Genomic DNA, 19,816 nt, shown 5'->3' on the forward strand with positions numbered 1-19,816 from the left:
TGACTAAGGGCAGTTTCAATGAGTTAGACAGGCTGTGGTCCATGTGATTAGATTGGTTTTCTGTGATTATGGTTTTCGGTCTCTCTGCCCTCTGATGGAGAAGGATAAGAGGTTTATGGAAGCTTTCTGATGGGAGAGACTGACTGAGGGGGAAACTATTTTTTGGGCTCCAAAATCACTGCGGATGGTGATTTCAGCCATGAATTTAAAAGACACTTACTCCTTGGAAGAAAAGTTGTGACCAACCTAAACAGCATATTGGAAAGCAGAGACATTACTTTGTCAACAAAGGTTCGTCTAGTCAAGGCTATGGTTTTTCCAGTAGTCATGTATGGATGTGAGAGTTGGACTATAAAGAAAGCTGACCACTGAAGAATGGATTCTTTTGAACTGTGGTGTTGGAGAAGACTTTTGAGAGTCCCATGCACTGCAAGGAGACACAACAAGTTAATCCTAAAGGAAATCAGCCCTGAATATTCATTGGAAAGACTGATGTTGAAGCTGAAGCTCCAATACTTTGGCCACCTGATGCGAAGAACTGACTCACTGGAAAAGACCCTGATGCTGAGAAAGATTGATGGCGGGCGGAGAAGGGGACAACAGAGGATGAGATGGTTGGATGGCATCACCAACTCAATGGACATGAATTTGAGTAAACTCTGGGAGCTGGTGATGGACAGGGAGACCTGGTGTGCTGTGGTCCATGGGGTCACAAAGAGTCGGACATGACTGAGCGACTGAACTGAACTGAACTGAAAGGCAGTTTACCCCAAGAATGGAAAGTTGGTTTAACATTCAAATTTAAATCAATGTAAAGCACCATATAAATAAAATAAAGGAGGAAAAAACACTTTAAAATCTCCATAGTTGCAGGTCAACAGAGGGAAATACTGGTAAAAGGATAGATGTAGATCAATGGAACAAAAGAGAGTCTAGAAGATTTTTACAAAGGGTGGTCAGCTGATTATCAACAAGCTACTTAGGTTTTTAATAAATATTGATAGAACAAACTGGGTGTCGGTATAGAAAAAAGTGACTCTCACTTCCTTACTTAATGTAAAAATCAATCAAAAATGGATCACAGAATTAAATATGTTAGATAAAAGTGTAAAACTTCTGGGAGAAAACATAAGGGAAAACATCTTCAACCTTGGGATAGTCAAAGCTTTCTTGGATAGAACATAAAAAACTGTAAAAGAAAAAATAAATTCAACTTTATCAAAATTTAAAACATCTGCCCCTTAAGAAACACCATTACAAAAATGAAAAGGCAAGCCAGAGACTAGGTGAAAATATTTGCGAAACACCTATCTGACAAAGGACTTCTTATAAGACTATATAAAGAACTCTGATAATAAGATAAGCAACCCAATAAAGGATGAGTTAAAGATTTGTTCACAAAACACATACAGAAGATGCATGCTAATACACATAAGAACCAACACCCAACAACATTTAGCCTTCATGGAAATGCAAATTAAAGTTACTTGAGACATTGTTACCCACCCACCAGAGATGCTAACAATAATGACAAAAGAAAGTGTTGGCAAGAGTAAGGAGCAACTGAAGGACTCAAACACTGCTGGTGAGAATGTAAAATGATACAACCACTTTAGAAACAGTTTGATAGACTCTGACATGGTTAAGCACATACTTATATGACAGTAATTCCCCTCCTAAAATTTAACCAAGAGAAATAAAATATATTTCCGCATAAAGAAATATAAGTAAATACTCATTGCAGCTTTAGTCATAAAGTCCAAAACTGGAAAAAACCTACATGTCCCTCAGCAGATGATGGGATAAATAAGGAATTACTACTCAGTGATGAGAAGGAAGAAAAGCTATGACCAACCTAGACAGCATATTAAAAAGGAGAGACATTACTTTGCCAACGAAGTAATGCCAAATTTTCCATCTAGTCAAAGCTCTGCTTCTTCCAGTAGTCATGTATGGGAGAGATGGACTATAAAGAAAGCTGAACGCCAAAGAATTGATGTTTTTGAACTGTGGTGTTGGAGAAGACTCTTGACCCTTGGATTGCAAGGAGATCAAACCAGTCAATCCTAAAGGAAATCAGTCCTGAATATTCATTGGAAGGACTGATGTTGAAGCTGAAGCTTCAATACTTTGGCCACCTGATGCGAAGAACTGAGTCACTGATAAAGGAGGAGAAGGGGACGCCAGAGCATGAGATGGTTGGATGGCGTCACCAACTTGATGGACATGAGACTAAGCAAGATCTGGGAGTTGGTGATGGACAGGGAGACCTGGCGTGCCACAGTCCATGGGGTTGCAAAAAGAGTTGGACATGATTGAACTGACTGAACTGATGAAAAGGAACAAAGGACTGATTCAGTCAAAAATATGGAAAAATCTCAAAACCGTCAGGCTGAGAAAAAGAAGCTGAAATTAAAGTCACGGTGTCCAAATCTGATCACCTTTTAGGATGGTATGCAGAACAGTGCCTACATGAATTGGATAGCCCCTCTAGCTCAACACTTGAAACCAAACCAGATGAAATTTTAACAACTTGGTGGTGAAGGTTGAATAGGTAATAAAATGAAAGGAGAACAGCTTAGAGTATTCCATTGTGTCTCCAACTATTCTCTATACACGTGTCTCTGGAACTCCCCCTGATAAACTTAATTGCACTTCTTTATTGCAGTTATCGTGGTAAAGCTAAAGTCCCAGGAGTAGACTACAGGTCCTGCACGATCCAGCCCCCAGCTGCTCCAACCACAGCTGACTCCTTGCTGTAGCTGGCATCCCAGGGACCAGCTCACAGCCTCAGTTCTTCTGCACAACTGTTGCACTACCTAGAACTTTCTCTGCTAGATGTCCACCTGGCTCAGCCATTCACCTCTTTCAAGTCTTTGCCCCAGCATCAAACTCACAGAGATGCCTGACCTGACCACATTACTTAAAATCACAGGCCTCTCTGCTGGAGACTCTCTTCCCTACTTGCTCTCCAGAGCAACTTTCCCTCTTCTAATAGAGAACATGCTTGTCTGATTTCCTGAGTCCTTGTCTACCCTGCAAACAGAAGGTAAGCTCCATGAGGGCAGGGTTTCTGTCTCTGCTATCCACTGTTGGATCCTTAGTGCTTACCGGCACTTGCACTGAGTTGGCATGCAGCAGGCCCAGCATGTGTGCTGAATTACCAGACAGCCTACTTTCAGAGGATGAGCTGATTGGATGGCATCTCCAACTCAATGGACGTGAGTCTTAGCAAATTCCGGGAGAGAGTGAGGAACAGCGAAGCCTAGTGTGCTGCAGTCCATGGGGTCACAGAATCGGACACGACTTAGCAACTGAGCAACAACTACTTTCAGGCAGGTACCCTGTCTGCTTCATCTTGGCCCGCTAGATGCTTGATGCTTGCTGGGTGAATAAGTGAATGAAATGAGTCAAAGAAAGGCATGGAAGCCAAAAGGCTTTTAAGGGACACAGTTTCTCACCTGTAATTGTTGTTGTAGGTGGGTGATTTCTGCAATTCTCAACTCTCTAGATTTGTTTGTGCTCTCAATTTCTTGCCTTTGGGTTGTCAATCGACATCTGATATCCTGAAGTTTTCCTTCTAATTGATGTTTTTTATCATTCTTTAACAAGTGAAAAATAATAAGAATCATTAGCATTTAACAATTCAATGCAAGTGGGTTCCCAAAGCACAATCGAACTACTCACTAGAGCTTCTAATTCAAATTCCAAAGTCTTTTTCTTTGCTTTCAGCACAACTATGTCTTCTTGTTCTTTGTTTCTTTGATTTAATAGTTCTTGTCTTCGATTCCGTTCCCATTCAAGCTGTCTTTGCCTTTCAAGCTCCCGTTTTGCAGCCTGTGACATACACAAACAGACGATTTACTAACAGTTCAGTTCTTACACTCTTCAACGTCTCTTAATAAACGTTACATCTAGTAAGTCTTTTCTTTTAGGGATGAAATAGTATTAAACATGACAAGTGACTTTCATTATAAAACAGCACAAAATTTCATACAAATATGTTATTACTTCTATGGAAAAAAAGAGAATATTCAGAAAAGCTATCATAGTCATGTGGGTTGAGAACAGAAAGGATTATTGGATCACTGACATTCAATTCCTTAGGCCTTTAAGGATGCTTGGTGTAGTAAGTAAACCTGCTCTTCCTTATTTACTGACTCATAAAAGAAAACAAGGAAAATTATGGGAGTTTCCTGGTAGCTAGGACTCCAAGATCCCAATGTAGGATGCCCGGGTTCGATCCCTGGTCAAGGAACTAGATACCACATGCTTCAGTTAAAGATCCCACATGCCGAAACTAAGACCTAGAGCAGCCAAATAAATACAAGAAAATTATCTTTTCAAAAAAGGCAAATTAACCTAGGAAAAACCCCAGAAAAAAAAAACACACAAAACAAACAAAAAAAAACTTTCTTCCATCAAACGAGTAATTATTATTTCTTCTGTCACAGGAGAAATTATTATTTATCTCAAGCTTTAAAAGTCCGTGACTCCCATGTCCCTAATCATTTGCTTCCTTGTTAGCACACAAGGTTCTGCAATTTCCCAGCCACGTGAGCTCTCTTCAACCCTGACTCTGACGCTGCTGGGCAGAGGATGTGTCAGGGCACCCGGCACTCTTCATTGTATCATAGTTGCTTCTTACCTATTTGTGCCCCAGCTACACTGTGAGGGCCGAGAGGACGGATGGGCACCTAGTCACCACAGCATCTCCAGGGACCTAATCAACGCCTGGCATGCTGTAAACGCCAGTTACACAGTTCTGAACAAACACTCTGAAATGCTTTAAAAAAAAATTGAAGAAGGAAGGGTGGTCTATCTTTTGGTTGTCATTCTGGAAAGGAAAATCTTGTTATTACCTGTGTGTGTGTGCCTGAATGAAAAGGCAGCTTGCAGCTAGAAGTTTTCAAAAGCAATCATCAGGAGATGAAACCAAAGTATTATTTTTTTATAAAGAAAAAGATCCCTCATCTTTAAAATACATTTCACCCACACAAGAGGATCACGGCATTGCTTCTGTCACAACACACTAAAACTGGAAAGACAGACAAGAGATTGTCTTGGCCCATATCCAGGTATGGCATCAAATTTAGGAAGCCTTCCATAAAATACAGTAAAGATTATTAGACTTGTTTTCTAAAGTGGAAAAAAAAAAAGATGCCAAACAATTTAATTATTTAGTGTGGTACCATTACAGTGGTTTAAAAAAAAAAACAATTTCAGTAAACCTTCAGCCTCTCCACCATATGAACCTTTCTATTTCTATATGTGTATATGAATGCAGAAAAAAGGCTAAAAAATACTTAATTGATAAGACTAGGTTTGTCATAAGACTAGGTTATCAAAAACTTGTACATGAATGTTCACAGCAACGTTATTGAAAATACCCAAAAGGTAGAAAAAAACCCAAATGTCCATCAAGTTGATTGTTGAGTGGATAAATAAAATGTTGTCTATCCAGGTAATGGAATATTCCTCAGTTATAAAAAGGAACAGGTATTTATTCAATCTTCACACTGGATGAACCTTGAAAGCTATGCTATGTGAAAGCCACATATTCTGTGATTCCATTTATCAAAAATGTCCAGAATAGGCAAAGGTATACAGACAGAAAGTAAATCTGTGGTTGTTAAGGGCAAGGTGGAATGGGAAAGGGGAGTAGTAACTCCTTAATGGTTAAGGAATTTCTTTTCAGGGTGAGGAATCAGTGGTTATGGTCACACAACTTTGTGAATAACTAAAACTGCTGCTGCTGCTGCTGCTAAGTCACTTCAGTCGTGTCCGACTCTGTGCGACCCCATAGACGGCAGCCCACCAGGCTCCCCCATCCCTGGGATTCTCCAGGCAAGAACATTGGAGTGGGTGGCCATTCCTTCTCCAATGCATGAAAAGAAAAGTGAAAGTGAAGTCGCTCAGTCACCTCGGACTCTTAGCGACCCTACGACTGCAGCCCACCAGGCACCTCCATCCATGGGATTTTCCACACAATCAAGAGTACTGGAGTGGGTTGTAACTAAAACTACTGAACTGTAAAAAGAAAAAAACAAGACTGGGTTAACATATTATTGTTGTATTGTACTCAGTCACTCACTTGTCTCTGACTCTTTGTGACCCCAAGGACTGTAGGCTGCCAGGCTCCTCAGTCCATGGGATTTTCCAGACAAGAATACTGGAGTGGGTTGCCATTTCCTTCTTCAGGAGATTTTCCCATTCCAGGGATCAAACCCGCATCTCCTGCACTGGCAGGCAGATTCTTTACCACTGAGCCATCAGGGAAGGCCATATTTTTATACTTTCTTAAAATTTTGTTTCTTCAAACTTAGACGGTATAAAGAATCTGCCTGCAATGTGGGAGACCTAGGTTCGGATCTTTGGGTTGGGAAGATCCCCTGGAGGAGGGCACGGCAACCCGCTCCAGTATTCTCGCCTGGAGAATCCCCATGGAGCCTGGAGGGCTACAGCCCACGGGGTTACAGAGAGTCAGACACGACTGAGTTACTAAGCACATGGCATGTGGGAATCTCAGTTCCCCGGACCAGGGATCGGACCTGTGTCTCCTGCCATCTCCTGCACTGCAGGTAGATTCTTTAGCTGCCGAGCCATCAGGGAAGCCTCAGTATACTGCCGCCACTTAAGCAAGTCTGTAAGAGCGGCGTGTTAACGACGGGCTGTTTCCGGGGGCTCACCTCCCGCCTCTCGATGTCCTTCCGGCGCTCCTCCTCCCTCTGCCGCTCCAGCTCCCGCTGCTTCTCCAGCTGCTTTTCCAGCTCCAGTTGTCTCTTGCGCTCCTGCTCCTGGCGCTCCCGCTCCTTCCTCTCCTGCTCCGCCCGCTCCAGCTGGGCCAGGCGCTCCTGCTCTTTACGCTGCTGCTCCAAGAGCGCTTGTCTCCGCTTCTCCAGCTCCAGGTTGCCCCGTTCAAAGTTCTCCCGCTTCTTATCTTCAAAGGTTACTTTCAGACAAGAGACAGTACGATCATGAAAAGCCATATGATGTTCAACAGACATTTTCAAAGGAAAAACTCCACGGCACACCGGCAATGAGTAACGGACCTGCAGACACGAACTCCCTAAGCTTCCCGCCTGCCTCTGCCCTCACGGATAAGCACCAGGACAGGCCCTTTCACTCAGGGTCTCGTTCACATACCCTCCCCTGCAGATGAACCGCATCACAGCGTTCACAATGCCCAAAATGCGGTTTCTGGAATAATCATTCGACGGAACTTCATCATCACTCATTCTCCATAGCTTCCCTCTTACTGTATCCTTTCCCATTTCTGTGACCTTGATTCAGCAACTGACCCACTCTCTCCTCTATGCCACAAACTTCTCCTTTTCCACCTCTTTTTCTTTGGCCACAAGGCGTGAGGTATCTTAGTTCCCCAACAGTGCGCAAACCCTAGCTCCCTGGTTGGGAGCCAGGGGTCTTAACCACTGGACCACCAGGTAAGCCCTGCCCTGTCCACCTCCTTGTCCTTCGCATGAAACTGTGCCACTCTGTTTTCAATTTTAACAAACAGAACGGTTGCTGAAAATAGAGGTAAGATGATGTGTCTCCTCCTGGGTTTCACACTGAAGAGCAGGTTGTGCCCTAATCACTTTGCAGAGGACACTCAGTAAACTAGTTTTTCCAACCTATTATTCAGTTTCCTTCTTTGAAGGGCACCAACGTAATGAATTTTAGTCTATCCTCAGGCCAACGATTTTTTTTTCTCTGATCCATGCTCACACTGTTTGCACCCATTTTATTTTACTTCAAAAAAAAAAAAAATTCCGTGCTCCATGTCCCTTCTGTGTTTTCAGCAGTGTCTACTCAGCTTTGTGTTTGCCGCACACGCTTCTGCTGGGAGCCAACCCCAGACACTGGAAGCTCTCACTGCCACCCTGTGCAGCACACCATTCCCATTGTTCCCAGTCTATTTCAAGAACTGTCACTTCACACTTTGTCTTGAGATATGTAGCTGTGAGCATCCTTTCTTGGCTTCTTCCCACATTACTGCCTGGCCTCCACTGAAGACAGACTTTCCTTATATACGGCAGTTAGATGAGAGATCAGAGATGGTAAGCAAGTTTTGTTTTCTTTGTTCTTTTTGCTCCTTTAGTGGTTTCAGAAGAGGCAATACCCATTTCACTCTCCCCACTTTAAAACTGCAAGTCCTCTCAGCCAGAGAAAGGAATGAAGTAGTGATACATGCAAACCTAGACAGCGTATTTTAATACGCTGAGACATATAATAAGCAGAGACATCACTTCACCAGTAAAGGTCTGTATAGTCTAAGCTATGTTTTTCCAGTAGTCATGTACAGATGTGAGAAAAGTGAATGTGGAAACCACTCAGTCATGTCCGGCTCTTTGCAACTCCTTGGACTCTACAGCCCATGGAATTCTGGAGGCCAGGATACTGGAGTGAGTAGGTGTTCCCTTCTCCAGGGGATCCTGGACCACAAAAAAGGCTGAGCACTTAAGAACTGATGCTTTTGAACTGTGGTGTTGGAGAAGACTCTTGAGAGTCCCTTGGACTGCATGGAGATCAAACCAGTCAATCCTAAAGGAAATCAGTCCTGAATATTCAATGGAAGGACTGATGTTGAAGCTGAAGCTTGCTGAAGCTGAAGCTCCAATACTTTGGCTACCTGATGCAAAGAGCCAACTCATTGGAAAAGACCTTGATGCTGGGAAAGATTGAGGGCAGGAGGAGAAAGGGGTGACAGAGGATGAGATGGTTGGATGGCATCACTGACTCAATGGACATGAGTTTGAGCAAACTCTGGGAGACGGTGAAAGACAGGGAAGCCTGGCATGCTGCAGTCCATGGGGTCACAAAGAGTAGGACACAACATAGCAACTGAGCAACATTGTGGGTAAAATCTCAAAAATACTATGCTAAGTGAAAGAAGCCAGACATAAAAGAGCACCCAGTACATAATACTGTTTCTATGAAATATTCAGAGGGGGTAAATCCAAAGATACAGAAAGCAGATTGATGATTACTAGGGACTGGGGAAAAGGGAGAATGTTGAGTAACTAGCTATGGCCATTGTTTTGGACTGAGTGTTTTCCACCCTATCAATTCACATGTGGAAGTAGTAACCCCCAGTGGGATGGTATTTGGAGAGGAGACCTTTAAAATCGGGTTAAGATAAAGTCATGACTATAGGGCCTTCGTTATGAATTAGTGGCCTTATAAGAAAAGGGAGAGCCATCTCTCTCTTTTCATGTGCACACATCCAGAAAAGGCCAAGTGAGGATCTGGTGAGAGGGCAGCCATCTGCAAGTCAGGAAGAGCGCCCCCACCAGGAACAGAACTGGATGGCATCCTGATCGTGGACTTTTCTATCCTCCAGAACTGTGAGAAATAAATTTCTGCTGTTTAAGGCACCCAGGCTAGATGACTTAGAATGATCAATGTTAATGTTAAGCAAATTTTACCTCAATTAAAAAAAAACAACAAAAACTGAAAGTCCCTATATACCTTTTTAATTCCAAAATCTGGCCCCATTTTTAATACACAGAGGCACATAATAAACAGCTGTTGAAAGAAAGAACGCATTAACCAAAACCTCTAATAATGTCACATCCTGTTCAAAACTTGAAACATCGGACTCCCCGGGTGGCACAGTAGACAGGAATCCACCTGCCAATGCAGGGGACACGGGTCAATCCCTAGTCCAAGAAGCGTCCACACACCAAGGGACCTGAGAGCTTCAGTTACTGAAGCCAGCTCGTCCAGAGCCTTTGCTCAGCAAGAGAGAAGCCACTGCAATGAGAAGCCCGCACACCATAATTCAGAGCTGACCCAGCTCGCCTCAACTATAGAAAGCCCTTGCATGGCAATGAAGACTCAGTGAAGCCAAAAAAATAATTAAATGTCTTCCACCAACAGAAAAAGAAAATTCCAAATTCTAAAGATTCCTGTCCTTATTTGCTTGAAGACTTTATTCCCATGATTATTAACCTGAAATGTTCCTCCTTCCCACCCCTGTAATGACCCTATTAATCTTCAAATCTCAACTCCACTGTGACCTCTTCCATAGAGAGTTAACTGCCAGTGTATTTGCCAGTCTGTGCTAACCAACCACAAGTAAACTCTGCTGTGTATCTGTAATTCTGCCTTCAGGAATTTATCACAGTTATGCATTGCTTTGATGGTTTTTTATATGGATGTCTTAAATCCTCAGTTGTATCATAACCTTCTAGAGGACATGGGCCATGTATTATTAACATTTAGATTCTTCACTCTACTCAACACACTTCCACAAAGAACATTTTCAGGAAGCAGTTTATCAGTGAACAAAAAGTAATTTAGTTGAAGAGGAGAGCGGGAGCTAGTAGTGTCCTGAGCAGGTCGATTATTCACTGAGCACTTGAAATGCAGCAAAATGGCACCGACAGAGTAGTTACCATGAAGAGACTCCATAATAAATTTCATTAGGGCGTCTTAGTACCAATTATCATTTCATATTAATAATTCATAACCACCAGAGAATATTTTAATAGTATGATGAATTTCTCATTGTAAATGAGGGTAATTTAAATTAGGTTCCTATTAAATTTAAAATAGCTTCTTGCTATCAAGGAGCTTTTGATTCTATAACAACATGAGAAAACAACAGTAGGCAACTTTACATTCTATTTCTGTACTGGTGGTATTAAGCTATCACCTTAAAGGCTTATCAATTTTCAGTGCTTTGTAGATAACATTTATAAAATTTCTGATAAGTGTTAAATAGATTTCAATTTAAGGTACATCAGCAGAGTACATACTCGTCTTCATTCTACACATACAGTAAAACCCAAAAAGCATATGCAAAGCGACTCCTTTCTGACTAAGGTCAGTTAAAGAAACACAGCAAATAATGTCATTAGATAAATATATTTTACCTCCAGCTTTGCCTTAGAGACAGAAAATCTCTAATAGGCTATAACATTCAAATATAAAGACTGTCTTACCAGGTAGTTTCTTTTCTAGTTGTTGCTGTTCATCTTCCAAAACTGGTTCCTCTGGTAACCTCTGATCCACCGAAGTTGAGCTTATGACAGATATACCACTACCAGATCGAACTCTTCTGCAATTGTGGAAAAAAGAAAATGGTTTCACATCTAGGTGCCAAGATAGAATTGAGCACACCATGAAAAACAACCTTTTAAAGAATATGCCATAGAAAATGGAGCATATGTCATTTTTGGTGAGAAAAAGATAAAGATGCGCTCTTCTCCATTTATATATGAGTTTTTAAAAAGTGAATATCTGAATGTCATCAGACTCTGAGTGCCAAATTCATTAAAATATTTAGAACCATCACAAAATTAGGACAATCTCAAAGGATTAAATCAGTTAATAATCATCAAGTGCTTACAGCAGTGCCTGAGACACAGTTTCCTTCCTATGGAATATTAAATTCTTCCAAGGGAAGACTAGCAACTCCGCTGATTGTGAGCATCTCCTTTCCCTTTCCAGAATCTCTACATTTGCTCTTAATAAACACATGAAATGCCTACACTTAATAGTCCTTAAAACAAATCACTTAGTTTACTAGCTAGTTTCACTTTCCCCCATTATCTCGCTCTTTTAAACCAGTCTACCTATCTTCTTTCTATGCTTTTTTATGTCAGCTTCCACCTTGCACCTCAGATGGTAAAGAGTCTGCCTGCGATGCAGGAGACCCGGGTTTGATCCCTGGGATGGGAAGATCCCCTGGAGGAGGGCATGGCAATCCACTTCAGTCTTCTTGCCTGGAGAAACCCCATGGACAGAGAAGCCTGGAGATGGACACAACTGAGCAACTAACACACACACATACACATACAAACATACCCACCAGTGTTAAGTGTCTCTTGTGATTCTTGCAGCTGTGAGATTTTATGAACAAGCTGTCCAGCTACTGGTTTCTTCCTGCACAGTGTTCTCAGCTTCCCCATACTTCATATGTGCTGACAGCAGTGATTCCATGTCTCATACTTTTATGGAGACTTTGCCCCTAATCTTTCCCGACATTGGAGGAATCGGGACAGAAATTCTTATCTGGGCTTCTTTTGTTCTTCTGTGCACTTGTAAAAGCTCAAATTTGTCTTCTGAGTTAACGCTTTGAGAGGCAGTTGTCTGAGAGGGCTATGCATACATTGCTGTGTGTGGGTGGGGGATACCAGTCATCCCAAATGGACTCTGAACTACCCTCTCAACCTCTCCACTGAGATTGTATTTCAGACCAGGATAATTTCTTTTCATTATTTTGCTGATTATAATTTCTACATTGCCAGCATTTCGTCACCTCTGGAATGTGTAGAATTCATAGGCAGGTTCTCCATGATTTATTGTCTCTGTGCAGACTGATGTTTCACTTTAACTGCTAAAGTTATTTGGTGAGTGTTGATTACATGACATGGATTGTCTCAAAAGCACCAATTTTGTGATGTTATGCTTGATTGTTTTACTAACAGTCTATTTAAGTACTTTAAAGAACAGAAGAGGCAAAGATTAACACAAAAGCTGCCTAAGAAGATTCAGTTCAATATGTGGAGATTTCATTCACTTGCCAAGAAGAAAAAAAGACTATAAGATATACAGCCAACAAAGCCAAGTTTGAAATTAACAGACTCAACACACAATTTCTTATTAGAACCAAATACTGCTTACCTAAAGGAAGGTGGGATGTATTCTGGGGGCAGGACCGGTGGCAGTGGCTGGCCAGACATAGCTACATCAATGAGGTGCATAGCCAGGATAAACTCTTCCGCTGTGAGCTTTCCGTCTTGATCAATGTCAGAAAGATTCCTATTCAACAGAAAGTTCACTGTAATCTAGTTTCATGAAAATGCATGCTCGTTACTATTCACGAGTGATTTCAATGATCTGTTTTCTCATTCTGACTCTGTACCAGTTGAGTCCCTCTGTACCTCCGTTTATAAAAATCGTACCGACTTCATACCACTGTTACAAAGACAAAATGAGACAACCCATCTAGCTGGGATGGTGTTCGGCATTCAACAGAGGCTAACTGTGATTACAATTACATGCTTCTCAGTCCTTGCACCCATTTAAAATATGTCATACTCACATTCCATGTGTGTTTAAACACCACACTCCACAGACTATCAGGTCAGATACTAAATATTTAAGTTTTGCAGACCACACAGCTGCTATCACACTGAATTCTGCTGCTCCAGCAGGAAACTGGCCACAGACAGTATACGAAGAAATGAATGGGCACAGATGTCTTTACAACAAAGCTTCACCTACAAAATCAGCTGCAGACCAGATTTAGCTCACTGGACCAACCCCTGATCTAGGACTCCAAGGGTGGATCTTCACGGCCTCCAACCAGAGGCAAGGTGTTTTCTGTTCCTTAACTTCACGATTTAACCACCACTGTTCTTTATAATCCTAATTAATTTAGGATTAGCTAATTAAACAGACCTTCCCCAGCAAGTCTAAGAATGTGACTTTTGAAAAAAAACAACTGGACACCAAAAAGAGAATGCAAGACAACAAAGCAGCTGACTGAAATGTCGGCAGGTAAGACGCTACCCTGGGCAACTAACTGGGCTTTGCTGATGCCATAAATCAAGAAACCCCTCCAAGGTCTGAAATTTCCTCAGGTGGCATAAGCTCTTTTTTTTTTTTTTTAAGGTACAATTTCTGTAATGTCCACTCCTTTTGTACAGTACGGTTCTGTGAGTTTTGACAAACACAATCAGTTGTATGGCTACTACAATATACAGAACAGTTTCATCACTGCCCAAATTCCCCTGTCTCTCTACAGTCACTCCTTCCTTGCCTCCAGACACCAGTTAACACATTTCACTATATGCTAGTGTCATGAAAACAACCAGCCTCCATAAATGTGAGGTCTTTAGCTTTTATTTCAGAGGGTCCTAGGATACCGGTACACATCCAGACTTCAAGAGGTCTTGATGTGTCACAGAGAGATGTTTGCTAACTGGTCTATTATTACTCTAATGCAAAAGGTAGGCTCTTTAATACAAAATAGAAAGGGACAGGCTGGGCTTGACCTAGAGCTTGACCACTTATGAAACAACCAAATCAACATGCCTGCAGCAAAATCAGGAACCTAGCAGGTAAGCAGTGCAGACCAGGTTTATCTTCCCAGAAGAATCAATGAATAATGCATAACTGAGAGAGAAACACTCCTGAAGAAACCATTCTAGGTAATATTTAAGTGTAAAGAATCCTACAGGATTTAGGCAATGCTCATCAATAGCTGCTAAAAATCATTACAGAGAACCCCCTGGTGGTTCAGTGGATAGGACTCTGCTTTTCCATTGCAGGGGGTACAAGTTTGATCCCTGGTTGGAGAATCAAGCTCTTGTAAGCCATGAGGTGCAGCTGAAAAAAAAAAATTAATTACAAAATAGACAGAGAGACATTTGTGTACCTCCTGATAAAAGTACTTAGTATCATCTCTGATGCACTTTGCAAAAAAAACCACAAAAATCAAATTTTAATCTGACAAGTGGTTCTCCTCAGATCCGAATCAGTGGTTCTCAAACACTGATTGATTTGGTACTGCAAAGAACATCTGTCAGTGTCTGGAGACACTTCTGATTGTCACATGTGGGGGGTGGGGAATCATACTACTGGAGTTGGCAGAGGTCAGAGACACTACTTAACCAGCAAAGAGTTATCATGCCAAAACTGTCACCAGCACTGAGGTGGAAAAACTCTACCTTAGATCTAATTCCCAATCTATAGGAAATACAGGAATGAATTAGCACCACAAGGGTGCAATCAGCTAAAGGTGGGCTGCAAGAAAGCATAGGACAAATGATCTGGGTGTTTTTTGGTGAGGGTGGGTAAGGGAAAGGGGAGAATAAGACCAGGGGAAATTTATAGGTTAAAGGAGACTTAAAAGGTGTATCAACCATCTGTTACAAAATATAGATTTATTTTAGTCCTGATTTGAACAAATCAGCTATAAAAAATTATGAGACAATCTAAGGAATTTAAACACCATCTGATTAACTTAATGATAAGAATTCCTATTAACAGTTTTAAGTGGACTTTTAGTATTATGGTCATGTAGAAAAAAATTCCTATGTCTTTTGAAGATACAGGCTGAAATATTTGCAGATGGAAATGACATAATGACTGAGATTTGACTTAAAATAATTGAAAGGAGGAGGGGAGAAGCAGGACTAGCCACGAGGGGACATTTATTTAGGCTGTGGTATGAGTTCTTGAGAATTCATTATATTAATCTCTCTGCTTCTGTATTTTTAAAACTCAAAAGGGGGAAAGTAAAAGGGACAACTTTAAATCATTTTAACTACTGAATCACTGTGAGTTAAAACTCACTGAAAAATTAAGCATACTCCCCCTTATAAAAAAATTAAGCATATATCCCCCTTATAAATAACGGTGTCAATCTAAAGACTCATGAGGCCCTATCTATTTAAGAAATAAAATTTCCACTTTATATAAACCAAGGAACTTTTCATTTCTTACCATATTGAAGCCAGCTGAGCCTGTGGTAAACTTGATTGCATAAGAATAGTTCTTGCTTGGGGACCTAAATGAAAGCCAGAGAAAAAAAATAAAGATGAATCAGCAAATCTTCACTGTCTAGGAAGATCAGTGTTCTGCACACAGGTACTATGCAATCTCATGCAATCACAGTGCTTTAAACAATATTTGCTATTACCCAATGGGCTTTTCAATAAGGAAATTAAGTCCCAGTGAAAAAGGGAAAAAACACAGAGCACAGCACCTGGCACACAGCCAATAAATTTTTGTTAAATAGATGTTTAATGAGGGATGAGTATGTAAAAAATTAGAGTTTCAATATTTAACCTGCCCTTTGGTCCAGGTGATCATCTCTTTTTGTATCAGGTTTTTATTCACAAAGCTGAAATGTGTCCTCTCTAAATGCAATATCATCTGCCACCCCCTGCCACCTCCATCATGATGACTATCAAATTTAGACAAGATTCAGAGAATTTCAGAAGAGGAAGGGACCTTGGAGAAAACTCTTCTACCCATTTCATTATACAGACTTAAAAAAAAAATTGCTCATGGTTGCATAAATGGCCAATATCACAGCCATTTCCTAGGTTTGTGATAAAGAAGAATTTCTGGAATTTCAACTTTCCTCTCAAAATTAGCTCTCATTTCTTAAAATACTTGTATATATATCTTCATTTCTGGCATGAAACTAGCTTTAGATACCAGGAAGGCTACAACAGAAGATTTTGAATGTTTAAATAAACTAGTGTTAAGAAGAGAGAGACAAATGTCTCATGTCCTTCACTGATGTCCAAGGGGTGGGCCAAGGATGACAGGTAATAGATCAAGGAATGCAAAGTGGTAGCAATTATGCTGGGAAGATTACCATGTATAATATTTTGCTTGGTCTTTGGTATACTGGAATGAGGAAAGTTCACCGACCATTTTATTTAGTCTATAACACCGTATTTAGAGGGCTCCCCTGGTGGCTGAAATGGTACTGGCAATGCAGGAGACTGGGTTCGATTCCTGAGTCAGGAAGATCCCCTAGAGAAGGGAATGGCTGCCCACTCCAGTATTCTTGCTTGCAGAATTCCATGGACAGAGGAGCCTGGCAGGCTACAGTCCATGGGGTTGCAAAGAGTCAGACATGACTAAGCAACTAACTCTTTCTTTCACTGCATTTAGAATACTGGCAATATTAAAGTATAATCAGTAAAAGTTTAGTGAAAGGTTTCATTTATACTTGTAACAACATTGTGCCCACTACAGAACTATATAAAAGAAAGTTCATATTTCATTTACTTTATAAAAAATGCAACAATAAATTTAAAAAACTAGCCCTGGACCTGGATATCAGGAGATATGGATTCTACTCTTGACTCTTCCACTCTCTAATGACATGTGACATTAACAAAATCACTTTCCCTCTCTAAAAGGAAGTTCTTTCGTCTCTGAAATGAGGGAAATGATCTAGAACAGGGATTGGCAAACCACAGTCCATAAGCATTCTCCAGTCCTCCAGCTGTTTTTGTAAATAAAGTTTCACTGAAACATAGCCATGCCCATTCATTTAAACATATTATGGCTGCTTTCATACTGCGATGTCAAAGCTGAATAGTTACAACAGTGTATAACTGCAAGCCTAAAATATTTAGTATTTTGCTTTTTACAGAAAAAGTCTGTGGATCCCTATTTTCTTTTGCAATTCTAATATGGGACTCTGTTAAGTCTTAAGGACAGGTTAAGAAACATTAAACTAGATCAGCAACAGTGAAGACAGTATCTTAGCATAACAGAGCAACCTCTTGTGGAAGCTTATATTCATGAAAAGAGTACTGGCTTATAAGAAAATATTAAGGATATAAACAAAATCTCAAGTTCATAAAGCCTACAGTGGGTATCCATGATTGGGCAGGGAAGCAGGAATGTAAAGGACAAGATGAATGAATGAAGTCAAAGGTTTAGTTCAAATGATGACTAAGACTTTTTAGCTTCTGAGATTAGCATATGAATAACCAAATAACACAGTCACTGTTTCAGAACGCAAGGAGATAATAAAATACCTCTTTGAGAAAAGGACTAGCAAGAATAGCAGTTCCAGAATTCTGTGTGTGTGTTAGTCACTCAGTCGTGTCCAACTCTATGCAAACCCATGGACTGTAGCCCACCAGGCTTCTCTGTTCATGGGACTCTCCAGGCAAGAAAACTGGAGTGGATTGCCATGCCCTCCTCCAGGGGATCTTCCCAACCCAGGGATCAAACTCAGGTCTCCTGCATTGCAGGCAGACTCTTTAACATCTGAACCACAAGGGAAGCCTAGAATTCTAGAGCTACTTATATCACTTTGATTAAAGAACTCTTTGTTTTTTATAGGAGTGTCTCTTTTAAGAACATGCAATAGTATATACATCAAGTTGGGAAGGAACAGGGGGATACCCACCTAAGGAGGTATATCAGGTAAATCAACTCAGGGAATCATCACTGACTCAATGGACATGAGTTTGAGTAAGCTCCAGGAGTTGGTGATGGACAGGGAAGCCTGGCGTGCTGTAGTCCATGGGGTCACAAAGAGCTGGACACGACTGAGCGACCGAACTGAACGGAATCAGTGGGGTGAACTGTGCTACTGCTAAATATTTCACTTGTGCCTCTTTCCATTCTGAGAACTCTTTGCAACTTCCTTGATATTCTTCTTACTCTTACTCAGTTCTTAAGCTGAACTGAGTAACTGCTTTGGGGGGGTGATGTTATCATGACAATAATCCTTGTACGTCATCCATCTCAACAAACCTGCTCTGCTTCCATGCACAGTCTTATTTGGCTTAAAACACACTCTACATTTGGCTCCTCACAAAGGGAAAACAAACTACATTTCTTTGATTATTGCTATTTAAAATTTTACTGTAACAAGTTATTTTTCATGACTATACAAAGATCTGGTTTGAAAATGAAATTCCCTTATGGCTGATTCATATCAATGTATGACAAAACCCACTGAAATGTTGTGAAGTAATTAGCCTCCAACTAATAAAAAAATAAATAAATAAATAAATAAATAAATAAAAGAAAATGAAATTCCCACCTCAAATGCTTTCCAGGACAAAATAAGAATAGGTAGTCCCTGGGGTTATAAAGAGCTGAGCACAACTGAGCAATTAACGCTTTTGGTTTTTCACTTTCACACGGATAAACAGGAGCAAAAATCTGCTCACCCAGTATATTTCAATTGTACTTTCTGTCTCAGATATTAAAAATTCTAAATACTGAAGTGCCTCTGTCATACACCTTTTACCTGATACGATACTTCCATCACAAAATACACATCCTACCAAGCAGAGAGAATCTGGGCGTCAATGTTGCATCTGAATACTATTTTAACTAACTCCCAGGAAACACCAACAATGCTGTGAAGAAATGTTTTCAGATTCACAGACTACGCAGGTCTGGGTCTGTATGACACACTGTGGTAAAATCTGGTTAAACAGTACCTAAAATGATACCACTGAATATTGGGCGCTGAAGAAATATGAAAATCCATACCATGAGAGCTGCTCTTGTAGCAGAGTGAGCGAGGCAGACAGAGACTTTGTGTGTATTTATAATTCGCTGTTTCAGGTACAAATATACGCTTATTTGAAATGACCACTGAGATTTTTTCACTGGGACAGGGTTCATGATTAGACCAGAATTCTTCAAGGACTCACCCAATCCTGACATTTTTTAAACAAGAATGAATTCTTCTTTTGGAAGTAAAAATTGAATTTTAAGTAATAGCAAAAAAAAAGTTAAAATAAGAAACTTAAAATGTCTTGATTGTAAATACGAGTGCTTCTCCACCCCAGAAAAATGAACCCATATTCCCCTTCTTTCATATTTGTTAAAGAGCAGTTACATTTTTCCCCCTTTTATATTTAATGTTTGTATTGGAGGTCTCTATTTTCCTTTATTAAAATTATGCATTTCTTTATAACTCTCTAATCAGCTTTATGTGTTTAACCCCTTATTATTGTCACCCTGCTTATCTAACTTATATGCAGAGTACATCATGCAAAATGCTAGGATAGATGAAGCACAAGCTGGAATTAAGATTGTGGGGAGAACTATCAATAACCTCAGATATGCAGATGACTGTTCATGGGGTTCTCAAGGCAAGAATACATTATGAGAAACGCTGGGCTGGAGGAAGCACAAGCTGAAATCAAGATTGCCAGGAGAAATATTAATAACCTCAGATATGCAGATGACACCACCATTATGGCAGAAAGCGAAGAGGAACTAAAGAGCCTCTTGATGAAAGTGAAAGAGGAGAGTAAAAAAGTTGGCTTAAGGTTCAACATTCAGAAAACTAAGATCA

The 19,816-nt window shown here is 40.6% G+C and overlaps 1 protein-coding gene across 9 annotated transcripts in view; it reads right to left on the reverse strand.

Annotated features, from left to right (window-relative positions):
• Positions 1 to 19,816, reverse strand: part of ITSN1 (intersectin 1) — a 251,838-nt gene that overhangs the window by 122,607 nt on the left and 109,415 nt on the right. For all 9 annotated transcript variants that reach the window (XM_043448750.1, XM_043448748.1, XM_043448749.1 and 6 more), the window contains exons 9-14: positions 15,463 to 15,526; positions 12,634 to 12,771; positions 10,950 to 11,065; positions 6,690 to 6,952; positions 3,688 to 3,837; positions 3,462 to 3,602 (exon numbers count right to left, since the gene is read on the reverse strand). In XM_043448750.1, the coding sequence (XP_043304685.1) occupies positions 3,462 to 3,602; positions 3,688 to 3,837; positions 6,690 to 6,952; positions 10,950 to 11,065; positions 12,634 to 12,771; positions 15,463 to 15,526 (872 nt within the window). The remainder of the gene's footprint in view (positions 1 to 3,461; positions 3,603 to 3,687; positions 3,838 to 6,689; positions 6,953 to 10,949; positions 11,066 to 12,633; positions 12,772 to 15,462; positions 15,527 to 19,816) is intronic.

Source organism: Cervus canadensis, chromosome 27 (genome assembly GCF_019320065.1).
Source record: "Cervus canadensis isolate Bull #8, Minnesota chromosome 27, ASM1932006v1, whole genome shotgun sequence".
In the NCBI taxonomy this organism is placed as follows: domain Eukaryota; kingdom Metazoa; phylum Chordata; class Mammalia; order Artiodactyla; family Cervidae; genus Cervus; species Cervus canadensis.